Source organism: Hypanus sabinus, chromosome 18 (assembly GCF_030144855.1).
Source record: "Hypanus sabinus isolate sHypSab1 chromosome 18, sHypSab1.hap1, whole genome shotgun sequence".
NCBI lineage: Eukaryota > Metazoa > Chordata > Chondrichthyes > Myliobatiformes > Dasyatidae > Hypanus > Hypanus sabinus.
This window is the reverse complement of record NC_082723.1, coordinates 77,574,278-77,593,092: the sequence shown is the minus strand read 5'-3', so window position 1 is coordinate 77,593,092 and position 18,815 is coordinate 77,574,278. Positions and strand designations below refer to the sequence as shown.

At 40.6% G+C, this 18,815-nt stretch overlaps 1 protein-coding gene across 5 annotated transcripts in view; it reads right to left on the bottom strand.

Annotated features, from left to right (window-relative positions):
* Positions 1-18,561, bottom strand: part of LOC132377444 (ubiquitin-conjugating enzyme E2 L3) — an 87,116-nt gene extending 68,555 nt beyond the window's left edge. For 2 of the 5 annotated variants that reach the window (XM_059943725.1, XM_059943723.1), the window contains exon 1: positions 18,425-18,487. Coding sequence is in view for 4 of the 5 variants with exons in the window: in XM_059943723.1 (XP_059799706.1) it covers positions 18,425-18,451 (27 nt within the window). In the remaining variant the exon portion in view is untranslated. Of the gene's footprint in view, positions 1-18,424 lie in introns of all 5 variants that reach the window. The other 3 variants (XM_059943722.1, XM_059943720.1, XM_059943718.1) reach the window with 3 other exon arrangements.
* Between the last annotated feature and the right edge of the window lie 254 nt (positions 18,562-18,815).

The following is an 18,815-nucleotide window of genomic DNA, read 5'->3' as shown; positions in this document are numbered from 1 at the left end:
TGCAGCATATATTGACCGGAACCATATCAAGGAGCACAGGAGGTGTATCTGTTTGGTTTACCTGGAGTTAGAACACTGCATTCGCAATGGCCATTGGATTGACTTCAACTGCACAAGACTACTGTACTGGTCCAATGGGTTTGGGACCAACTGTCTCAAACAGTAGAGGGTTAAATACACATCCTTGAGGTGTGCTGGTGTTGACTGTCATGAGATGTTATTTCCAATCTGTACCGACTGTCTCCCAGTGAGGAAGTCAAGGGTCCAGTTGCAGATGGGGGAACAGAGGCCCAGGTTTGGAGCTTGTTGATTAGTAGGGAGGGTACGATGGTGTTGAACGTTAAGGTGTTATCAATAAACAGCAGCCCAGGGTAGATAATGCTAGTGTCCAAGTGGTCCAAGGCTGAGTGGAGAACCAGTAAGATTGCATCTGCTGTAGAAGTGTTGTGACAGTAGGCAAATTGCAGCAGGTCCAAGTCCTTGCTTAGGCAAGAGTTAATTGTACCCATGACCAACCTCTCAAAGCACTTCTCCACTGTGGATGTGAGTGACTAGATGATAGTCATTAAGACAGCTCACTCTGCTCTTTTTGGCCACTGGTACGATGTTGCCCTTTTGAAGCAAGTGAGAAACTTCAATTGCAGCAGTGAGATTGATGGTTGGCATTGGCTTTCAGTGCCCCACCAGGTACATCAATGGCACCTGTGAAAGTTCACTCTCTTGCAAAATGATTTATTATCATTTAATAATAATACTATTATGATTTAATTTAATTTTTATGAATACAGGATTTTGTGATTATAACTGTATTTTAATACAAAGTATCTAGTACTATTTTTTTTCTTTTGACATACATCTTCTTGTACTCTGTATTCCTCTATGCAGAAATTAATAAAAATATTGACAGAGAAAGAGAAAAATATTCTGGCATCAGCCTCCAGGACAGAGATTACAGGGTCACCAAATGCTGCAGGGATTTGCACAAGTGTAGTTTTAGTCTCTCCATCAAAGCGTGCATAAAAGACATTGAGCTGATCTGGGAATGAAGTATCACATCTATTCATGTTAGGTTTCACCTTGTAGGAAGCAATGACCTACAAACAACCATGTCAGACCCCGTCAAATACACTCAAAAACGTCTATAGTTGTACCGTGGAGAGCATTCTGACAGGCTGCATCACTGTCTGGCATGGAAAGACTACTGCACAGGACCAAAAGAAGCTGCAGAAGGTTGTAAATCTAGTCAGCTCCATCTTGGGTACTAGCCTACCAAGTACTCAGGACATCTTCAAGGAGCGATGTCTCAGAAAGGCAGTGACCATTATTAAGGACCTCCAGCATGCCCTTTTCTCACTGTTATCATCAGGTAGGAGGTACAGAAGCCTAAAGGCACACATTCAGCGATTCAGAAACAGCTTCTTCCCCTCTGCCATCCAATTCCTAAATGGACACTGAATCTTTGGACACTACCTCACTTTTTAAAAAAAATATACAGTACTTCAGTTTTAGCATGATTTTTTAAAAATCTATTCAATATACATATACTGTAATTGATTTACTTGTTTATTATCATTGCTGTTTTTCTTTTATTTTTTTCTCTGCTAGATTATGTATTATTTTAAATTGCTGCTGCTAACAAACTTTGTCACACATCCATGATAATAAACCTGATTCTGATGTGCATTTGAATCCACCTCTAACCCCAATAGAAGTTGATGTTTTGCTATTAAAATAGCCTCCCATAGGTCGTACCTGGACAGTCTTGAATGCCACCAATCTAGCCCTCAGCAGACTATGAATCTCTTGGTTCATCCATTGCTATAGAATGTGGGAGCTGATAAAAGCTATTGGGATCCATGATGACTTTACCTGCAGTAAGGATTTGCCATTTAAGGTAATTCAGTTGAGAGTTGGTGAGCAGGGAGTGAACTTGGCAAGCAGTCACCTGGTACTGTAAAATTAGTCTGTAGAAGATGATAGGGGACAGCAGGTATGAGTAGGTTGCATCCAACAAGTACAGGTGTTTTTACAGCCTGTGTGAATAACACAAATGTGGCATGTATGAGCATACTGATGGCACAATAATTGTGCAAGGGATCATTAAAATAAGAAAATAAAATAGTAGTACAAAGGGGACAGCATAGATGGTGTGAAGTAAGTGATGCTTTCTACAGTTACTGTAGGCTAGACCATCTCCCCACTGCTAGGCTAAAGGTATCTCTTCAGGAGTGGAGTAGTACTTGGGCCAGGTGGGAAGGTTCCAGCAATAATAGTCTGTGGTCCATGTGGGAACCAACAAAATATTTGATTGGAGCAAACCCTGCTCAGTCAGCTCCCATCATGGGCTCCAGACTCACCAGCATCCAGGACACCCACAAGAGTGATAACTCAAAAAGGCAAAATCCATCATTAAGGACAGCCTCTTTGCATTGCCACCACTAGGAAGGAGGTACAGGAGTCCGAAAACATACTCAATGATTCAGGATCAACTTCTTCTCCTCTGCCATCCAATTTCTGAATGGACATTGAACCACAAACACTACCTCACTACATTTCTTTTGCACTAGTTATTTAAACTATATACTTCAAAGATTCAAAGTAGTACAGGTCCACAATCCCTTATCTGAAATCCAGAAAGCTCCGAAAACAGAAGTTTTTTCGCCAACAGCTGACATCACTCAGGTGTGACGTGGCAGCACTAGCAGAGGCTGCCAGACGTCAGTTGTAGCTCAGCCCTCGTACTGGTTACACGTGCATTTACTGTTCGCTGATATTTTATGTTTACTGTTGACTTTGTGTTTAATTTCACTGTGAAAATGTCAAAAAGAGCTGCAGATACCCCTTTGGGCCACAGTGAGAAAAAGAGAAGGAAGCATCTATCATTATCAATAACACAGAAAGTGGAGTTATTGCAGAAGTGTGATCGTGGTGTGGTCTGTGTGGGGTCTTACTGAAGAATATGGTGTCGGAACTACCACTGTATGTGATTTAAAGAAACAGACAAGTTACTGAAGTTTTATAGTGACAGTGATGTTCTACATTTATTCCAATAAGTCATTTACCATGTGTTTGATTCGGTTCGTTTGAAGCTGTATATTTTTATGCTTTATTGTATGTTTTTGTTGGAAATAAAAAAAATTCTTGTCATTAATCCCTAAACAATAATGCATGACAACTATTTACAGAGCATTTACATTGCATTAGGTATTATAAGTAATCTAGAGATAATTTAAAGGATATGGGAGGATGTGCATAGGTCTGGTGCTCCGCAGGGTCCTAAAGTCCACCTGCAATAAGACGGGTTAAGTAAGGGACTTGAGCATGCATGTTTTTTGGTATCTGCGTTGGGGGGGGGGGGGGGGGGGGGAGGGTCTCAGACCAATAAGGAGGGATTCTGAAAATCTAAAAAATACCGAATTCCAAAATGCAACTGGCCCTAAGGATTTCGGATAAGGGATTGTGGACCTGTACTTACTGTAATTCAGTTCTTTTAAAATTATATATTGCAGTGTACTGCTGCTGCAAAGACAACAAATTTCATGACGTATACCAGTGATATTAAAAGTGACTCTAAATTAAATTAAAAGAGGTAACAACAAATATATATATTTATTAGAGGTGGCAGTGCTGTGAGCCAAATGCCAGTTCACAGTGTAGGCTGTGCAAGATTAATTGAATCTGCACAATCAAAATGCTGGGTGGAGATACATCTCTACCAAAGGAGGAGTGAGGAGGTCCTTCCCTTTGCATGCCTGCAAGTCAACCTTGGGCAAAGTGTAGCACCTACTTAGTCCCCAAATCAGGGCCATGTAAAGCCACAGGTGCAGGTGGGGGATGGTCGTATGAGCAGCCGGTGTATATCACAAGTCCTGGTTATGTGACCACTGACAACAGGCAGGCAATCTCTGAAGAGTATTGATAATGGCTGGGGTCATCCGTCTTGTAAAGACACTGCCTTAGAATGCAGCAATGGTAAACAAGTTCTGTAGAAAAAAAATTGTAGTACATCCAATTTTTAGGGTAGGGAAAAATTGCAGTTAAAAGGTCTTTATCTCAATACAAGCATGACAAGGGAGTAATCACTAAGCAGGAAATGGAAGAGTAACAACAAAGGAAAATGAATCTCAGAGTTGCAGACAGTGAATTCTGATAATAAATTTACTTTGAAAATGGAGTTGCAGTTGTAAAGTAACAAAGCTTGGGAACTAACTGCTCTAGATTAATAACTTTTAGAAGCAATAGCAAAGTGGGAAAAGAGATGGAGTCACTCTGATTTCGAAGTATGAGTGACAGGTTGACATTTCTCTTGAAAGGTGTGTCAGGAACTGGGGGTTATGGTCTCAAAGTACAGACAGAAGCAATTTTGTAACCCAGAAGACCATGAATCTTCGTCATTCTCCATTCAAAAGCACTATGGGGATTTAGACATTGAGCTTATACAAGGTAGCAATCAATAGATCTTTATATAATAAGTGAATTCAGGGATTATGTATTTGGTGCAGAAGAATAAGTTGTAAAAGTTCAGCTGTCATTTATTGAATGGTGTCTACTGGCCTCCTCTTGCTTCTAATCGCATTTTCATCTAACCTTGGCAGAGTTTCGCAGGCATGTTTCTTCCTTCAGGCCATTAGGCTTCTGAACTAATTTGACGCATCACCAGATAATTTGTACTGCACCCTATAAAATTTAATCTTTGCACTTTATCTGTGCATAATTCATTTGTAGATTTACTTCACGAAGCTATTGTGTGTTATGAGTACCACTGTGCTTTATGCCCTGGTGTGGAGAAACATTGTTGCAATTGGCAGTGTACACGTACAGGTAGCCTCAGAGTTACGAACGTCCGACTTACGGACAACTCGTACTTACAAACCAAGGAAGAAGAACGCTGCCCGCCATTTTAAGTCGGATCGCAATGCCATCTGCCATTTTAAGTTGTTGCCATTGACACTGTGTTGAGTGTGTAACTTCGTATTTAGCTTACATTTTTCTTAGCAAGATTCACCCTGACCCCCCCCACCCCCCCCCCCCCCGTCAGCTGGTGGCGCAGTGAGATCAGCGCCAGGCTGGAGAACGGAGGCTCCTGAGTTCGATCCAGTGACAGACCGCTCCATGCTGGGTTGATGTCGATCCAGTGACTCCCGTATCATCCGTACCAGGTTGATGTCGAGCTTGCAACTCGACCTCCTTAAAAAAACACTGCCACCTCCAGTTTAAATTCCACGTGGAATATTCTGGAGGATCAAATACCCAAACCTAGCACAGCACTCACTTGACCCATTTAACCTGTCTCAGTGCGGTGGACTTTAGGATCCGGGGATTTTAGTGCAGTAGTCCTGAGGACCCAGCGGACCTTGGGAGCTGGCGGAGGTCAGGATCCGCCGCCCGCAGTGTTTCTGTTCCATTGACAGGAAGTGATCGCAATTGAAAATAAAGTGGAAATAATAAAGCGATCGGAAAGAGGTGAAACACCATCAGTCATTAGAAAAGCGTTAGGCTACGTTGTTCAATGATCGAAACATCTTTAAAGGATAAAGTGAGAATAATGGAGCATATGAAAGGCCCTGCCCCGATGAAAGCTACAATTATTACTAAGCAATGCAGTGGTTTAATTATTGGAATACATAAGTTTCTTAAGTGTTTCATATGCATAGAAAGGTAAAATATATACTATATACTAAGACAAACTTCTGACTGATGCTAAATAATACCGGATGTACTTGTTCTGACTTACGTACATATCCAACTTAAAGACGGACTCAGGAACAGAATTCATTCGTAACCCGGGGACTGCCTGTATACAGTTAAAGGACAGTAAACTTTACTTGACTGTCTGCCTTTATGTACTTTACATTCTGAACCAGTCCCTATTCTTAGTCCGTCTGTGCTGAAGTGACTAATTTGGACTGAGATACTGCAATTAACCTCAACGAACTCATTAGAAATAATTAACCTCAACTGCTGTGACTGAAAGGGATCACACACAGCCTCCGACAAGCTCAAATGATATCATCCCTCCTCTTCCCACATAATATCCTTCACAAGTAATGTAGCAATAATCCTCCTACATAAATTTATAAATGAGACCCGACACTGGAATCAAGAATGTTCAATGGTGGTGTAACAATGGCATAAAACAGTAATTGCTGGAAATATTCAGCAGGTAGGACAGCATCTGGGGACAGGATTGCCCAAGGGTCTTCAGCATAAAATGTTCACTCAGTTGTCTTTCCACAGGCCCAACCTGCTTCATGCTTCATGAACCTGCTACTTTTTATTGAACTATTTTCATTCTCAGATCAATAATGATAATGAAGGGGGGGGGGGGGGGAAGGAGAAAACTTTAGTACATTAATTAATACTTTATATTCAGGTCAATTAAGATTAGTTCAATGTGTCTTTTTATTCCCAGTTTCTAACACAATTTATCTGACCAAATTCAAATTAAATTCACACATTTGTCAAAAATCTGCTATGTATCATCAGATTACATTCCTAATAATTTTCTTCTCCCCCCCACCACTTCTGAATAGGTATTATATTAACCACATTCATCCAGGTATGGGTATTTTGATAAAAGTTTACAATTTATCAAGAGGTAGCATCCATTTAACATAGAACAGTACAGAAAATAATGTTGTGCCAAACCAGCTAAAAAGCAAATCAAGAAACCCCAAAAACAAATCGCTCCTCCCTACACAATGTCAATATCCCTCCACCTTCCTCAGAAAGGACAAGGCAAGGGAACATCAAAGAGGGATCATAAGTAGAAAGAGTGAACAATTTCAGGTTCCTGAGTGTCAATATCTCAGAGAATCTATCCTGGACCCAACATATTGATGCAGATACAAAAAACGCACAACAGCAACTATAACATTTCATGAGTTTGAGGAGATGTGTTATCTCACAAGAAATACTCGCAAACTTCTACAGGTGTACCATGGAGAGCATTCTAACTGGCTGCAGCACCATCTGATATTGGGTTGTGAAGGTGGATGGGGGGGCTACCGCACAGGAACAAAATATGCTGCAGAGAGTTGTAAACCCAGTCAGCTCCATCATCTTCGAGGAGCAAGGCCTCAGAAAGGCAGTGTCCATCATTAAGGACCCTCACCACCCAGGACATGCCCACTTTTCATCAGGAAGGAGGTACAGAAGCCTGAAAGCAACACTCAACAATTTAGAAACAGCCATTTCCTCTCTGCCATCCAATTTCTAAATGGACATTGAACCATGAGCATGAGCTTTTAGTTTCATTTTTGCGCAACTTATTTATACAACATATACCTCTAAAACAGAAAATCATAATATAGGAAAAAAATAGGAAATCAAAATACATATAAAACAGAAAATCATACAGTGGCATGCAAAAGTTTGTGCACCCCAAGAGATTTGAGCTCTCAGATAACTTTTACCCAAGTTCTTAGACCTTAATAAGCTTGTCAGGGCTATGGCTTGTACACAGTCACCGTTAGGAAAGGCCAAGTGCTGCAAATTTCAAAGCTTTATAAATACCCTGACTCCTCAAACCTTGTCCCAACAATCAGCAGCTGCCTAGCACTCTGAAATCAAAATAAATTATGCCCACAATGGGACTCTCCAGGAGGAGTTCATGACATGAGGCTCACTCTGGCTTCGCTCCATTTCTTTTAATTTTTTTTTATCCGTAATCACCCTTATTCATTTTGTTTATACCTACACTGAAGGGTTTATACCCAGACATATTTTTGAGCTTTGTTTTTAATTTGCTGAAAATGCAGACCAGAGCTCAAGAATTTAAAAACGGGAAAGACTCAAACGGCAATGGACAAAAAGATGGTGATCCTAAATTATCTAAGCAAGCTCCATTAACTTTTGAAACAATGTCGAAGCTCCGAGATGAAAAACTCAGCCGAAGATACAACGCATTTGAAAGAGTTTTAAAAGTGGTTGAAGATAGTCTTAAATCATTTAAACGTGAATTTGAATTACAACAAGCAAGAATTTCAGAACTCGAAAAATCTGCTTGGCAGAGAGACCATAGGATTGATACTCTCGAACAAAATCTATCTTCGACATCCCAACTGTTGGGACGCTATAAATCCAAGATTATCGACCTCGAAAATCGATGCCTGAGCACAGAATCTACGAATAATCTGATCCTATCAAATTACTTTGCTCAATTTCTATATGATGTCTTTGGTTCAGAAGTTCTGGACTCCCCTCCGTTGATCGATTGCACTCACCGTACTTTGCGGGCTAAACCTCCTAGAGAATCTAAACTAAGACATGTGATAATTCGGTTCCATTATGTTCACATCAAGGAGCGTTTAATATGAGCTGCGCAGCGGATAGGTATGATCGAATTTTGCTTCGTCGAAAATTTTAGTCCTGAAGTTCTAAAGGAACGGATGGCTTTTAAACCTCTGATGTCCGAATTTTATCGAAAGGATTTTAAACCAGCTTTGCTGTTTCCAGCACGTCTGAGAATCGTCCTGCCTGATAATTCCTGGTGCTTATTTAAATCTCTAAGCAAAGCTCAAAGATTTCTGGATGATCAACTTTCATTAGCTTCCGACTAATTAATGTACTGTTTTTTGTTTCATCTCGTGTTTACTTGTTTTTTTTAAGCTAATAACTAGCTTACAGATCTGGAGTTTTATAACAAGGGTTTTCGTTTTGTATTGTAGGTATTTTTCGTAATTCTACGCGTTTTCCTTTTTCCTTTTAATGATTCTGCTCTTTTTATTTTTAACCTTTTGTTTCTTAAAGTAATTAAGTAGAAAAATTGATTTTTGATTCCTCTTTTTTGTAACTTTAATGGGGAAATATTTGGATTCTTTTGTTCTTTTTCAATACAAGATGTCATCTCGTCTTCTTCCTCTATGACGCTATTTTTTCAGTGCGCTATTTTCAATCATTGTATTTGAAAATAACCAACAATGAATCGGCACTGGTTCTTCTTTGTTTGAAAAAATACTCTTCTACTAATCACTATAGTTTTTTTATCCATTTATGTGAATCTCTTTTTTTTACATGTTTTGTTTTGACTGTGGGTGTTTTTTTTAAAAAAAAACATATCTTTCGAGCCACCTTCAGGAGAGATCGGGTTAGATTTAGATTTAGTCTTTGGCCATTCTTTGGCCTATTTTTTCTGAGCTTTTGTAGGTGGGGGAGGGGTATTTCTATTTTTAGTTTAGATTTTTTCAACTGAGCTGATGTGAAACTATTAAAATGTCTGAAATGTCGTAACTTCCAGTTCCTCTTCAAACCTTTTTTCCTCTTCTGGGTTCATAAGTTTGTGCACTGGTTAATCCTTTACGTATATAACAACTATTCTAGAATTGATTATTATTTTTATTGATTCTCATTTAATTCTACTTGTTGCTGATTGTAACTATGATTCCATTGCTATTTCCGACCATGCACTCTTGAAACTTTCTGTCAAGATATTGGCTACATCTTCTAATAGCAGACAATGGCGGTTCAATTCCGTCCTACTTTAGGACTCGGGCTTTGTTAATTTTATTAAGGAACAGATTGATTTTTTCTTTTCAACAAATTCTACAGAAGAAATTTCCAGCGGGGTACTATGGGACACTTTTAAAGCATATATCCGTGGACAAATTATTTCATATTCTGCTGGATTGAAAAAACAAACTAATAATGAAATACTTAAGCTGGCTGACAGATTAAAGAAATTGATAAGAAATATTCTACTGCTCCTAGTAAGGAGCTTTATAAAAAGGTTGAACTTCAAATGGAGCATAATTTATTATTAACATCCTTGAATGAAAATCAATTAATTAAAACTAGGAGTCAATTTTATATACTTGTTGATAAATCTGGCAAACTATTGGCTAATCAATTGAAAATTGCTTCTGTTAAACGCCAGATTATTAAGATTCGTAAACGAGACGGTACTGACGGTTAATCATGAGATAAATAAAGCTTTTCAAGAATTTTATACTTCTTTATATCAATCAGAATTTCCTGATGACTCTACTGTAATGCATGTATTCCAAAAATACCACCCAATGAATGTTTAACATTAGAGGCACCTATCACGGAAGAAGAAATAAAGGATGCTATTTCTTCGATGAGTTCAGGTAAAGCACCTGGTTCGGGTGGCTATACAGTAGAATTTTTAAAATCCTTTTTACTATACTTCCTCCTTGGTTATGCAGAACCTTTAAGGATGCATTATTTGTAGGTAAATTACCACCATCTTTTTACGGAGCCTCTATTTCCCTAAATCTCAAAAAAGATAAGGATCCTACTGAATGTGCATCATATAGGCCATATTCTTGCTGAATGTGGATTCCAAGATTTTTTTCTAAAATACTGGCGACCAGATCCGGTAATTAAATATACACTACGAATATGGTTTCAGTTTCATAAATTTTTTGGTTTGAATAAATTTATCCTATCAAGCCATATTATATCTAATTTTTTTTCCAACCCTCTGTTATGGATCAAGCCTTTTTGATATGGAAAATGAAGGGCATAATATGCTTTTGTGACTTATTTTTGGATAACTGTTTCATGTCTTTTGAACAGTTGTCTAATAAATATAATTTGCCCAGATCTATTTTTTTAGATACTGACAAATTAGAAACTTTCTGGATACTACATTATCTACTTTTCTGACTTCATATCCAACTGATATCACAGAAAAAGTTTTAGGTTTAAACCCTTATCAGAAGGATTTAATAACTACTATCTATGATATGATTATGAAAATACAGCCAGGTATATCTGATAAAATTAAAAATGAATGGGAAAGGGAACTTCAACTTGTATTACTGATAGAGAATTGGGAGAAAATTTTTCAATTAGTTAACTTTTCCTCTTTATGTGCTAAATATGCATTAATACAATTTAAGGTGGTGCATAGATGGTGCAGAATACACCATTCTGAGGTAGCTTCTTTGACCCACATGTTCTGGTCTTGTCCGCTTTTGAAAACATACTGGAAAGATATCTTCGATGCTATTTCAACAGTTTTGTGTATTGATTTACAACTTCATCCTATTTCCGCAATTTTTGGCTTACCATAGTTATTTATCCTCCTCAGCTCGTCGGATGATTGCTTTTGCTACATTAATGGCTAGATCATCTATTCTGTTAAATTGGAAAAAGATTAACCCTCCTACTATTCTTCAATGGTTTTCCCAAACTATATCATGTTTAAGTTTAGAAAAAATCAGAACAGTCACTTAGAAACTTGGAGACCATTTATTCGACACTTTCATATGATGTAACTTGACCTTTCCGAATTCCTTTTATCAACCTTAAATATATGGATAGAGGAGCAGAACTAGCAACATTAATGATTCTATCTGATGTAATATAATAGCCCAGCTATTTTTTTAAATCATGTTTAATTACATTAAGAGTTTGGGAGGTTTAGCATACTTATGTTATTTCTAGTTTATATTCGCAAATGCAATTATCAATGATGTAATCCCAATCTCTTTGCACTATTACTGTTGTTATGTATATGAATTTGAAAAGTAATAAAAAGAGTGAAAAAGGAATTATGCCCACAAAGCAGAAGGCAGTAAGAAGATAGCAAAGTATGTTCAGGTAGCCGTTTCCTCAGTTTGTAATGTAATTAAGAAATGGCAGTTAACAGGAACGGTGGAGGTCAAGTGAAGGTCTGGAAGATCAAGAAAACTTTCTGAGAGAACAGCTCATAGGAAAGGCAAATCAAAACCCCCATTTGACTGCAAAAGACCTTCAGGAAGATTTAGCAGACTCTGGAGTGGTGGTGCACTGTTCTACTCTGCAGCGACACCTGCACAAACGTGACCTTCATAGAAGAGTCATCAGAAGAAAACCTTTCCTGCATCCTCACCACAAAGTTCAGCATCATAAGTTTGCAAAGGAACAGCTAAACAAGCCTGATGCATTTTGGAAACAAGTCCTGTGGACTGATGAAGTTAAAATAGAACTTTTTGGCCACAATGAGCAAAAGCATGTTTGGAGAAAAAAAGAGTGCAGAATTTGCTGAAAAGAATACCCCTCCAACTGTTCAACATGGGGGTGGATCAATCATGCTTTGGGCTTGTGTTGCAGCCAGTGGCACAGGGAACATTTCACTGGTAGACGGAAGAATAAATTCAATTAAATAGCAGCAAATTCTGGAAGCAAATGTCACACCGTCTGTAAAAAAAATGCTGAAGATGAAAGGAGGATGGCTTCTACAACAGGATAATGATTCTAAACACCTCAAAATCCACAATGGACTACCTCAAGAGGCGCAAGCTGAAGGATTTGCCTAGGTTCTCACAGTCCCCGATAGACCTCAAAAGAGCAGTGCATGCAAGACGGCCCAAGAAACTCACAGAACTAGAAGCCTTTACAGAGAAGAATGGGCGAAAATCCACCAAACAAGAATTGAAAGACTCTTAGCTGGCTATAGAAAGCATTTACAAGCTGTGATACTTGCCAAAGGGGGTGTTATAAACTTTTACTTCAGGCCCTTTTCCTTTTTTATTATTTTGAAACAGTAAAAGATGGAAACAAAAAAGTAATCTTGCTTAAAATATTAAAGATATGTCATCTTTAACTTTAAGCCTTTTGAAAATCAGGTCATCTTTTACTCGCTTAGCTATTCACAGTAACAGAAATTTTGAGCGGGGTGCCCAAACTTTTGTGCGAGTACGCGTGTGTGTGTACACACACACATATATAAATATATATATCTAAATTTTATGTTTTTTGCTCTATCGTGTATTGCATTGTACTGCTGCTGCAAAGTCAACAAATTGCACGACACATGCCAGTGATATTAAACCCGATTCTGACTCATGTGCCTGTCTAAGCATCTCTGAAAAGACTAATATTTATTTGTAGTCTGTGCTATGTCACTCCAGCCAAAGTGAGCTGCGTTTGAAACCATGACTCACCTACAGATAGCTCCTTAAATCTATCAGCATGAAAATGTTTGTCAGGGTGAGAAACAAAACAAATTGAACTGAAAACTTATGAACAAACGCTTCGATGCTTTTAATCTGTTATCATAAAACGACTGGACAATTCATGAGAGATGTAGTCAAATGGAGAATGAGACAAATAACCCAAGGTGAATGTGACTGCGGTCATGGTCATATGGCACAAGTGATAGATCCCATCTCCTCTGGATATCCTCTTTGTTCTTCTGACAGAGAGTTAAAGGACCTCCAAAGCTGAAGTTAGGGACAACTACTCTGCTCAATTATTTGTAAGGCATTCGATCAACCAAATGGAAGTAATCACTTTCTTACAGTACTATGCAAAAGTCTTAGGCATGTGCCTAAGATAGCTATGATGCCTAAGGCTTTTGCACTGTACTGTAGTAATTTTATGTATTGCACTGTACTGCAGCCACACAAAAAAAACACAAATTTCATGTCATATGAAATTTGGCAACCCGTGATTCTGATATAGGACTCTATTGTGGACTGAGAGCAGGAAGGGGTAGGGAGAGGGGAATCATGTTTGGGGAGAGGGGAGGGAGCAGGAAGCACCAGACAGACATTCTATAAAGATCAATTAGCAAATTGTTTCAAATCAAATGATCTTGCTTGGTGCCTCAGGGCCGGGTATGTTTGCACATGTGCCACACCCCCGGGGCGCCCCTGGAACTCCTCCTCTGCCACCTGCCCCACACCCCTCCTGCAGCATTCCACCCTCACCATTCATTTTCTGCATCCCCATTTAGACTTATTCCCTACATATCTTGGTGCTGTCAGTGATGAGCATGGTGAAAAGTTTCACCAGGATTTTGCAGGCATGTAGAAGCTGTATCAGGCCTTGTAGAATCCATCACCGCTGGCAGATTATTGTTGGACACTTAAGCGAGAAGTGTCAGCCACTGAGTACAAACAAAAATCAGCAGCAGAAAAGCTTCAGCACTGTTATGCAATTAAATGCATTATATTCAATAATAGTCTGAAATTATATTTGTGCTCAGCTTCAAGTAATATATCCTAAATTTTAGAAAAAATTCTGAGGAAGCAACATTTTCGAAAAAAAATTGTCGTCTAGCATTATGCAGGACTAGTTCAGGCTTGGGGAGCTGGGCAGTCCTACTTTTCCAACTTTCTTACAGTTTCCTAATGAATTAGAAACACTGCTGATATAAGGCAGAATGATCCAAGGAAGATCTCTGGTACTCATTGATTTTCTCTTGGAATCTTGCTGAGTCACCATATTAAATTAATTCAGTTTATTTAACACTAGTCAGAATTTTGCTCAGGAACTATTACCTGAACTATTTCTTACACTTTAACCTCCCATCAGGAATTGGTCACTAGACAAATTGTCATCTTAGTTATAAAACTTTGGCTGACTAGTGGTGTAGTGGCATTAGCACTGGACTTAGAGGCGAGTGGTCCCAGATTTGAATCTGGCCACCTCCTTGTACACTTTCCATCTGTGCTGGGTTAAGCATCGATAGCAACTCGGCCTCGTAAAAAACAGACAAATGTTAAAGTAATGGCAAGATTGCTGCCCAATGCACAAGGCATGGGAAGGACTAACAATTATCAAATTAAGAGAATTGATCGGAATTTTTTAATTTGCTTGAATACAGACCCTTTCAGGACATACAAAACACTTGGAACACCTTGATAGAGACAACAGATCTTACAAAAAACAGCAAGAAGGCTTGGTCTCTCATACGCAAACTTGGAGGTGATCCCGAGAAAGCTGCCCAACATCCCAGTGTGTCTGCTAACCAAGTTGCACACCAGTTGCTCCTAAATGGAAAAAACCAACAAGCAACCAAGAGCACAACTAGATAGGAAGTACAGCGATGACCCTGGCTTCACTGGACCATTCACCATGGAAGAGCTGGAAATTGGTATATCTAGTCTGAAACACAGGAAAGCAATTGGTCTTGACAACATAGCATTGGAGCAGATAAAGCATTTTGGACGCCAAGCAAAAAACTGGCTCCTACAACAGTTCAACCAACACACAAACTACTTAATATTTGGCAGAAGTTACACGTAATAGCACTATTAAAGCCCAGAAAAGATCCCTCAGATCCTAAGAGTTTTCGGCCAATCTCACTGCTTTGCCACATCAATAAGCTGTTTGAACGCCTGTTACTCAATAAGATAGCACCAACTGCAGATGAGAAGATCATTCCAGAGCAAGCAGGTTTCCACCTTGGCAAATCAACAACAAGCCAACTTCTCAACCTCACACAATATATCAAAGATGGTTTTGAGCAAGGGATGGTATCAGGTGCTGTTTCTGTAGACTTGTCAGCAGCTTACGGTAGTGACCATAGACGCCTCCTCTGCAAGATCCTAGAGATGACAAAAGATATTCACTTAACAGAGCTTTTAGAAAGCATGCTTCAGAATCACTGGTTCTATGTTGAACTGTGTGGGAAGCACAGCAGGAGGAGTATTCAGAAGAATGGTCTTCCTCGGGGAAGTGTGCTTGCACTGCTGCTGGACAACATCTACATGAATGACCAATCTATAGATGATGTCACATGCTGTTTTATATATGCTGAAGACTTATGCATTACTGCCCAAAGCACTAATTTTAACACTGTGGAGAAAACGCGTTCTGAGGCCTTGGAGGGACTAACATCCTACTATGAAGAAAACCACCTCCACGCAAACCCATCAAAGACGCAAGTTTGTGCATTCCACCTCAGGAACTGTGATGCCAAACGATAGCTTAAAGTAACCTGGTGTGGAGCAATACTGATGCATTGCGAGCACCCTATCCACTTAGGAGTCACCCTTGACTCCTTACCTTCAAGAACCACATCAACAAGACAAAGGCAAAAGTGAGCGCATGAAACAACATCCTGAATAAATTCACTAACACAAAATGGGGAGCAAGCTCGAAAACATTGCAAGCCAGTGCACTTGCTCTTTGCTATTCCACTGCCGAATACACCTGCCCTGCATGGGAAAGATCTACTCATACTAAGATGGATGCCGTTCTAAATGCAAGCTGCCCACTTATCACAAGTTGTTTAAAACCAACAAACACCAACAGCCTATATATATCCTGGTGGATATCGCTCCCTGATATAAGAACAGTAGCCAGCAAGAAAGAACGACTCCATCAAACATCAGATGAGAGGCACCCTCCACATGGCCATACACCTACACCCAACCACCTAAAGTCAAGGAAGAGCTTCATGATTCCATTACAATCAACCCTATCTGAAGCCCATATCGCCTTGTGTAAAGACCGGCTCGCCAGTCTCAAACAACCCCTAACAATGGAAATTCCACTGGATGAAAGCCTTCCCAGGAGCTAATTGCAACTGGGCAACCTGAAAGTGCCAATAGACTGAGGACTGGTGTAGGTCATTCAAAGGTGTCACAAAGCAAGCAAGTGTCACAACCAGCCCAACAACTTGTGAATGTGGAACTGAGCCACAAACTATGCAACATTTCCTGCAATACCCATCGTTAGAGGAACCCTGTGCTGTTGCAGATCTTGCCAAATTCAACAACACGGCTCAAAAATGTGTCCAGTTCTGGCTGGGCCATGTATAGACTATCCATGAGCACGATAAGAAGGACATACAAAGACATCAGGTCCAAAAGACTAAATTGATATAGAATGAAATTAGAGGTATATAAGGGTGATGGATAGAGATACATCTCTACCAAAGGAGGTGTATGGCACTCTTTCCTTCCACAAGCCTGCAGGTCACCCTTGGGCAAGGCGTAGCACCCGATTAACACTACCCCCCACCCAGATCAGAGTTGTGTAAAGCCAGGAGTGTAGGTGGTGCATGGTGATATGCATATCACAAGTCATGGTTATGCAACCACCTGACGCCAGGCAGACAATCTCTTAAGAGTATTGTTAATGGCTGGGATCACCTGTCTTGTAAAGACTCTGCCCAGGAGGAGGCAATGGCAAACCACTTCTGTCAAAAAATTAGTCAAGAACAACCATGTTCACCCATGTCAGACACAGCACACAATAATATTGGCAAACAAAACAGACTGAAACAAAACAGAATGACTCCTCTGAAAAAAATTCAATGGAAATGTCTTTACTAGTTTGGTCCAAATCAATCCATCAAACTAATCTGACAACCAATTCGAAAACCTACTCACAGAGTTTAGACAGAGGCAAGCTCAGGTGTTTTTTTTTTGCCAGAAATGTCAACATCTCCAGAGCATATTTTTCCCCAAACAGCTTCAATACAGTATTTATCTTAAGTTTTAACACGCACATACACACACACACACACACACAAAATGCTGGCAGAACTCGGCAGGTCAGGCAGCATTTATGGAGAGGAATAAACTTCCCTATTAACCAGGGATTCCCAACCAGGGGTCCAAGGACCCCTTGCCTTATGCCATAGACCAATGCTATATAAAAAAGGTTGGAAACCCCGCTATAAAGGATCAAATACTTGCTTTTCTTTCTCTGCAAGTGACAGAAATGCTCCTGGGTAGGAAAGCAGATTACAAATTTTCAATCAAATTAACCCAAACAGTGCGCACCTAGAATCTGTAGTATTCTGGACAAATTAATTCAGGTTAACCAATCTAACCTAAGAAACCACGTGCAGAACGCACAAAATGCTGGATGTTCTTTCGGGCCGAGACCTTTCCTCAGGACTGGGGACGGTGGGGGTGGGGGGGGAGTAAAGATCCATGTGTAGTGAGATGCGGAAGACTGCATTTCACGTCACTATTGCGAAATCAGTACCAAATGAGGTACAGAAGCAAAACAAAAAAAACAAAGGATAAGGAGATGAGAAGACCAGAAATTGAAAAACACTTGAAATTATAAAACACTATAGAAACTCCCTGCTTTGGCTTGGGGGGGGGGGAATATTCACTGCTAATAATGGTATTATATAATAGTCTAATTATAGCAGGCGCGTGTTAGCTTCACTGCAATTTCCCCTGAAAGCAAGTCTAATTTTAATAAGATGGTGCTGGCGATAAGGACGAGGGAGATGTTGCGGTAGTTGTGACTTCCAACGCCCCCCCCGGGGGAAACGAAACTGCTGAGTCAAGGGCAGAGGGCACGTTTTCCCCTCCCCTCTCCGGAGAACCAGTAACCCTTTTGGCCGACTCTGCTTTCGGTTTTAAGCGCGGCGGGACGGGGGCGAGGGAGGAAGAGGAAGAAGCTGCTGCAGGGCCGCTTAGATCGGCTAACACACACACACACGATGTGCAAAAGGCCCGAGGCCTCCCTTGGGCCGGACAGCAGGCGGCGCCACGAAATGGACAGGAAGGCCGCCCCGATTTTGACGACGAAAATACCGTTACCGCTACCGCTCCTGCCTCCTCCCTCCAGCCCAGGGCCTGTCTGCCCGCTTCGCACCGACATCCCCACCTACTTCCCCCTTCCGCCACAGCTAATAAGCCGTCTAGATTTCTCGCCTCTCGTCTCCCACCCGAGGGATTTATTTCCCGCAAACCCCCGCCATCACACCAACACTTACCTTCGACAGCCGCTTGCTGGCCGACATCTTGACGATCCTTCACTTCCCACAATGAACCGGCGCTTGCTCGCCCGCTTCCGCCGTCCAATCAGAGGGCGGCTCCGGGGGCGGGCGCAATCAGACGCCAGCGCGTCATCGTGTGCCCGGGCAGGGACGTGCTGACGCACGCGAGTAGAATCCTGGGCAACATGTCTGGGGCATGTGTGCGCTGAATATCCGTGTTCGCAGGGCATTCTATCACCGTATCTCAACATATATGTCCATCAATGGCACTTCCGTTATATCCTCGATAACGGACCACCTGACTGCAGACCACAACTTGTGTGGCTTCTGAGCTGTGTGTCAGACATGTCTATAAGCAGCACTGGGGTGCTCCCTTCCTGTTTACCCT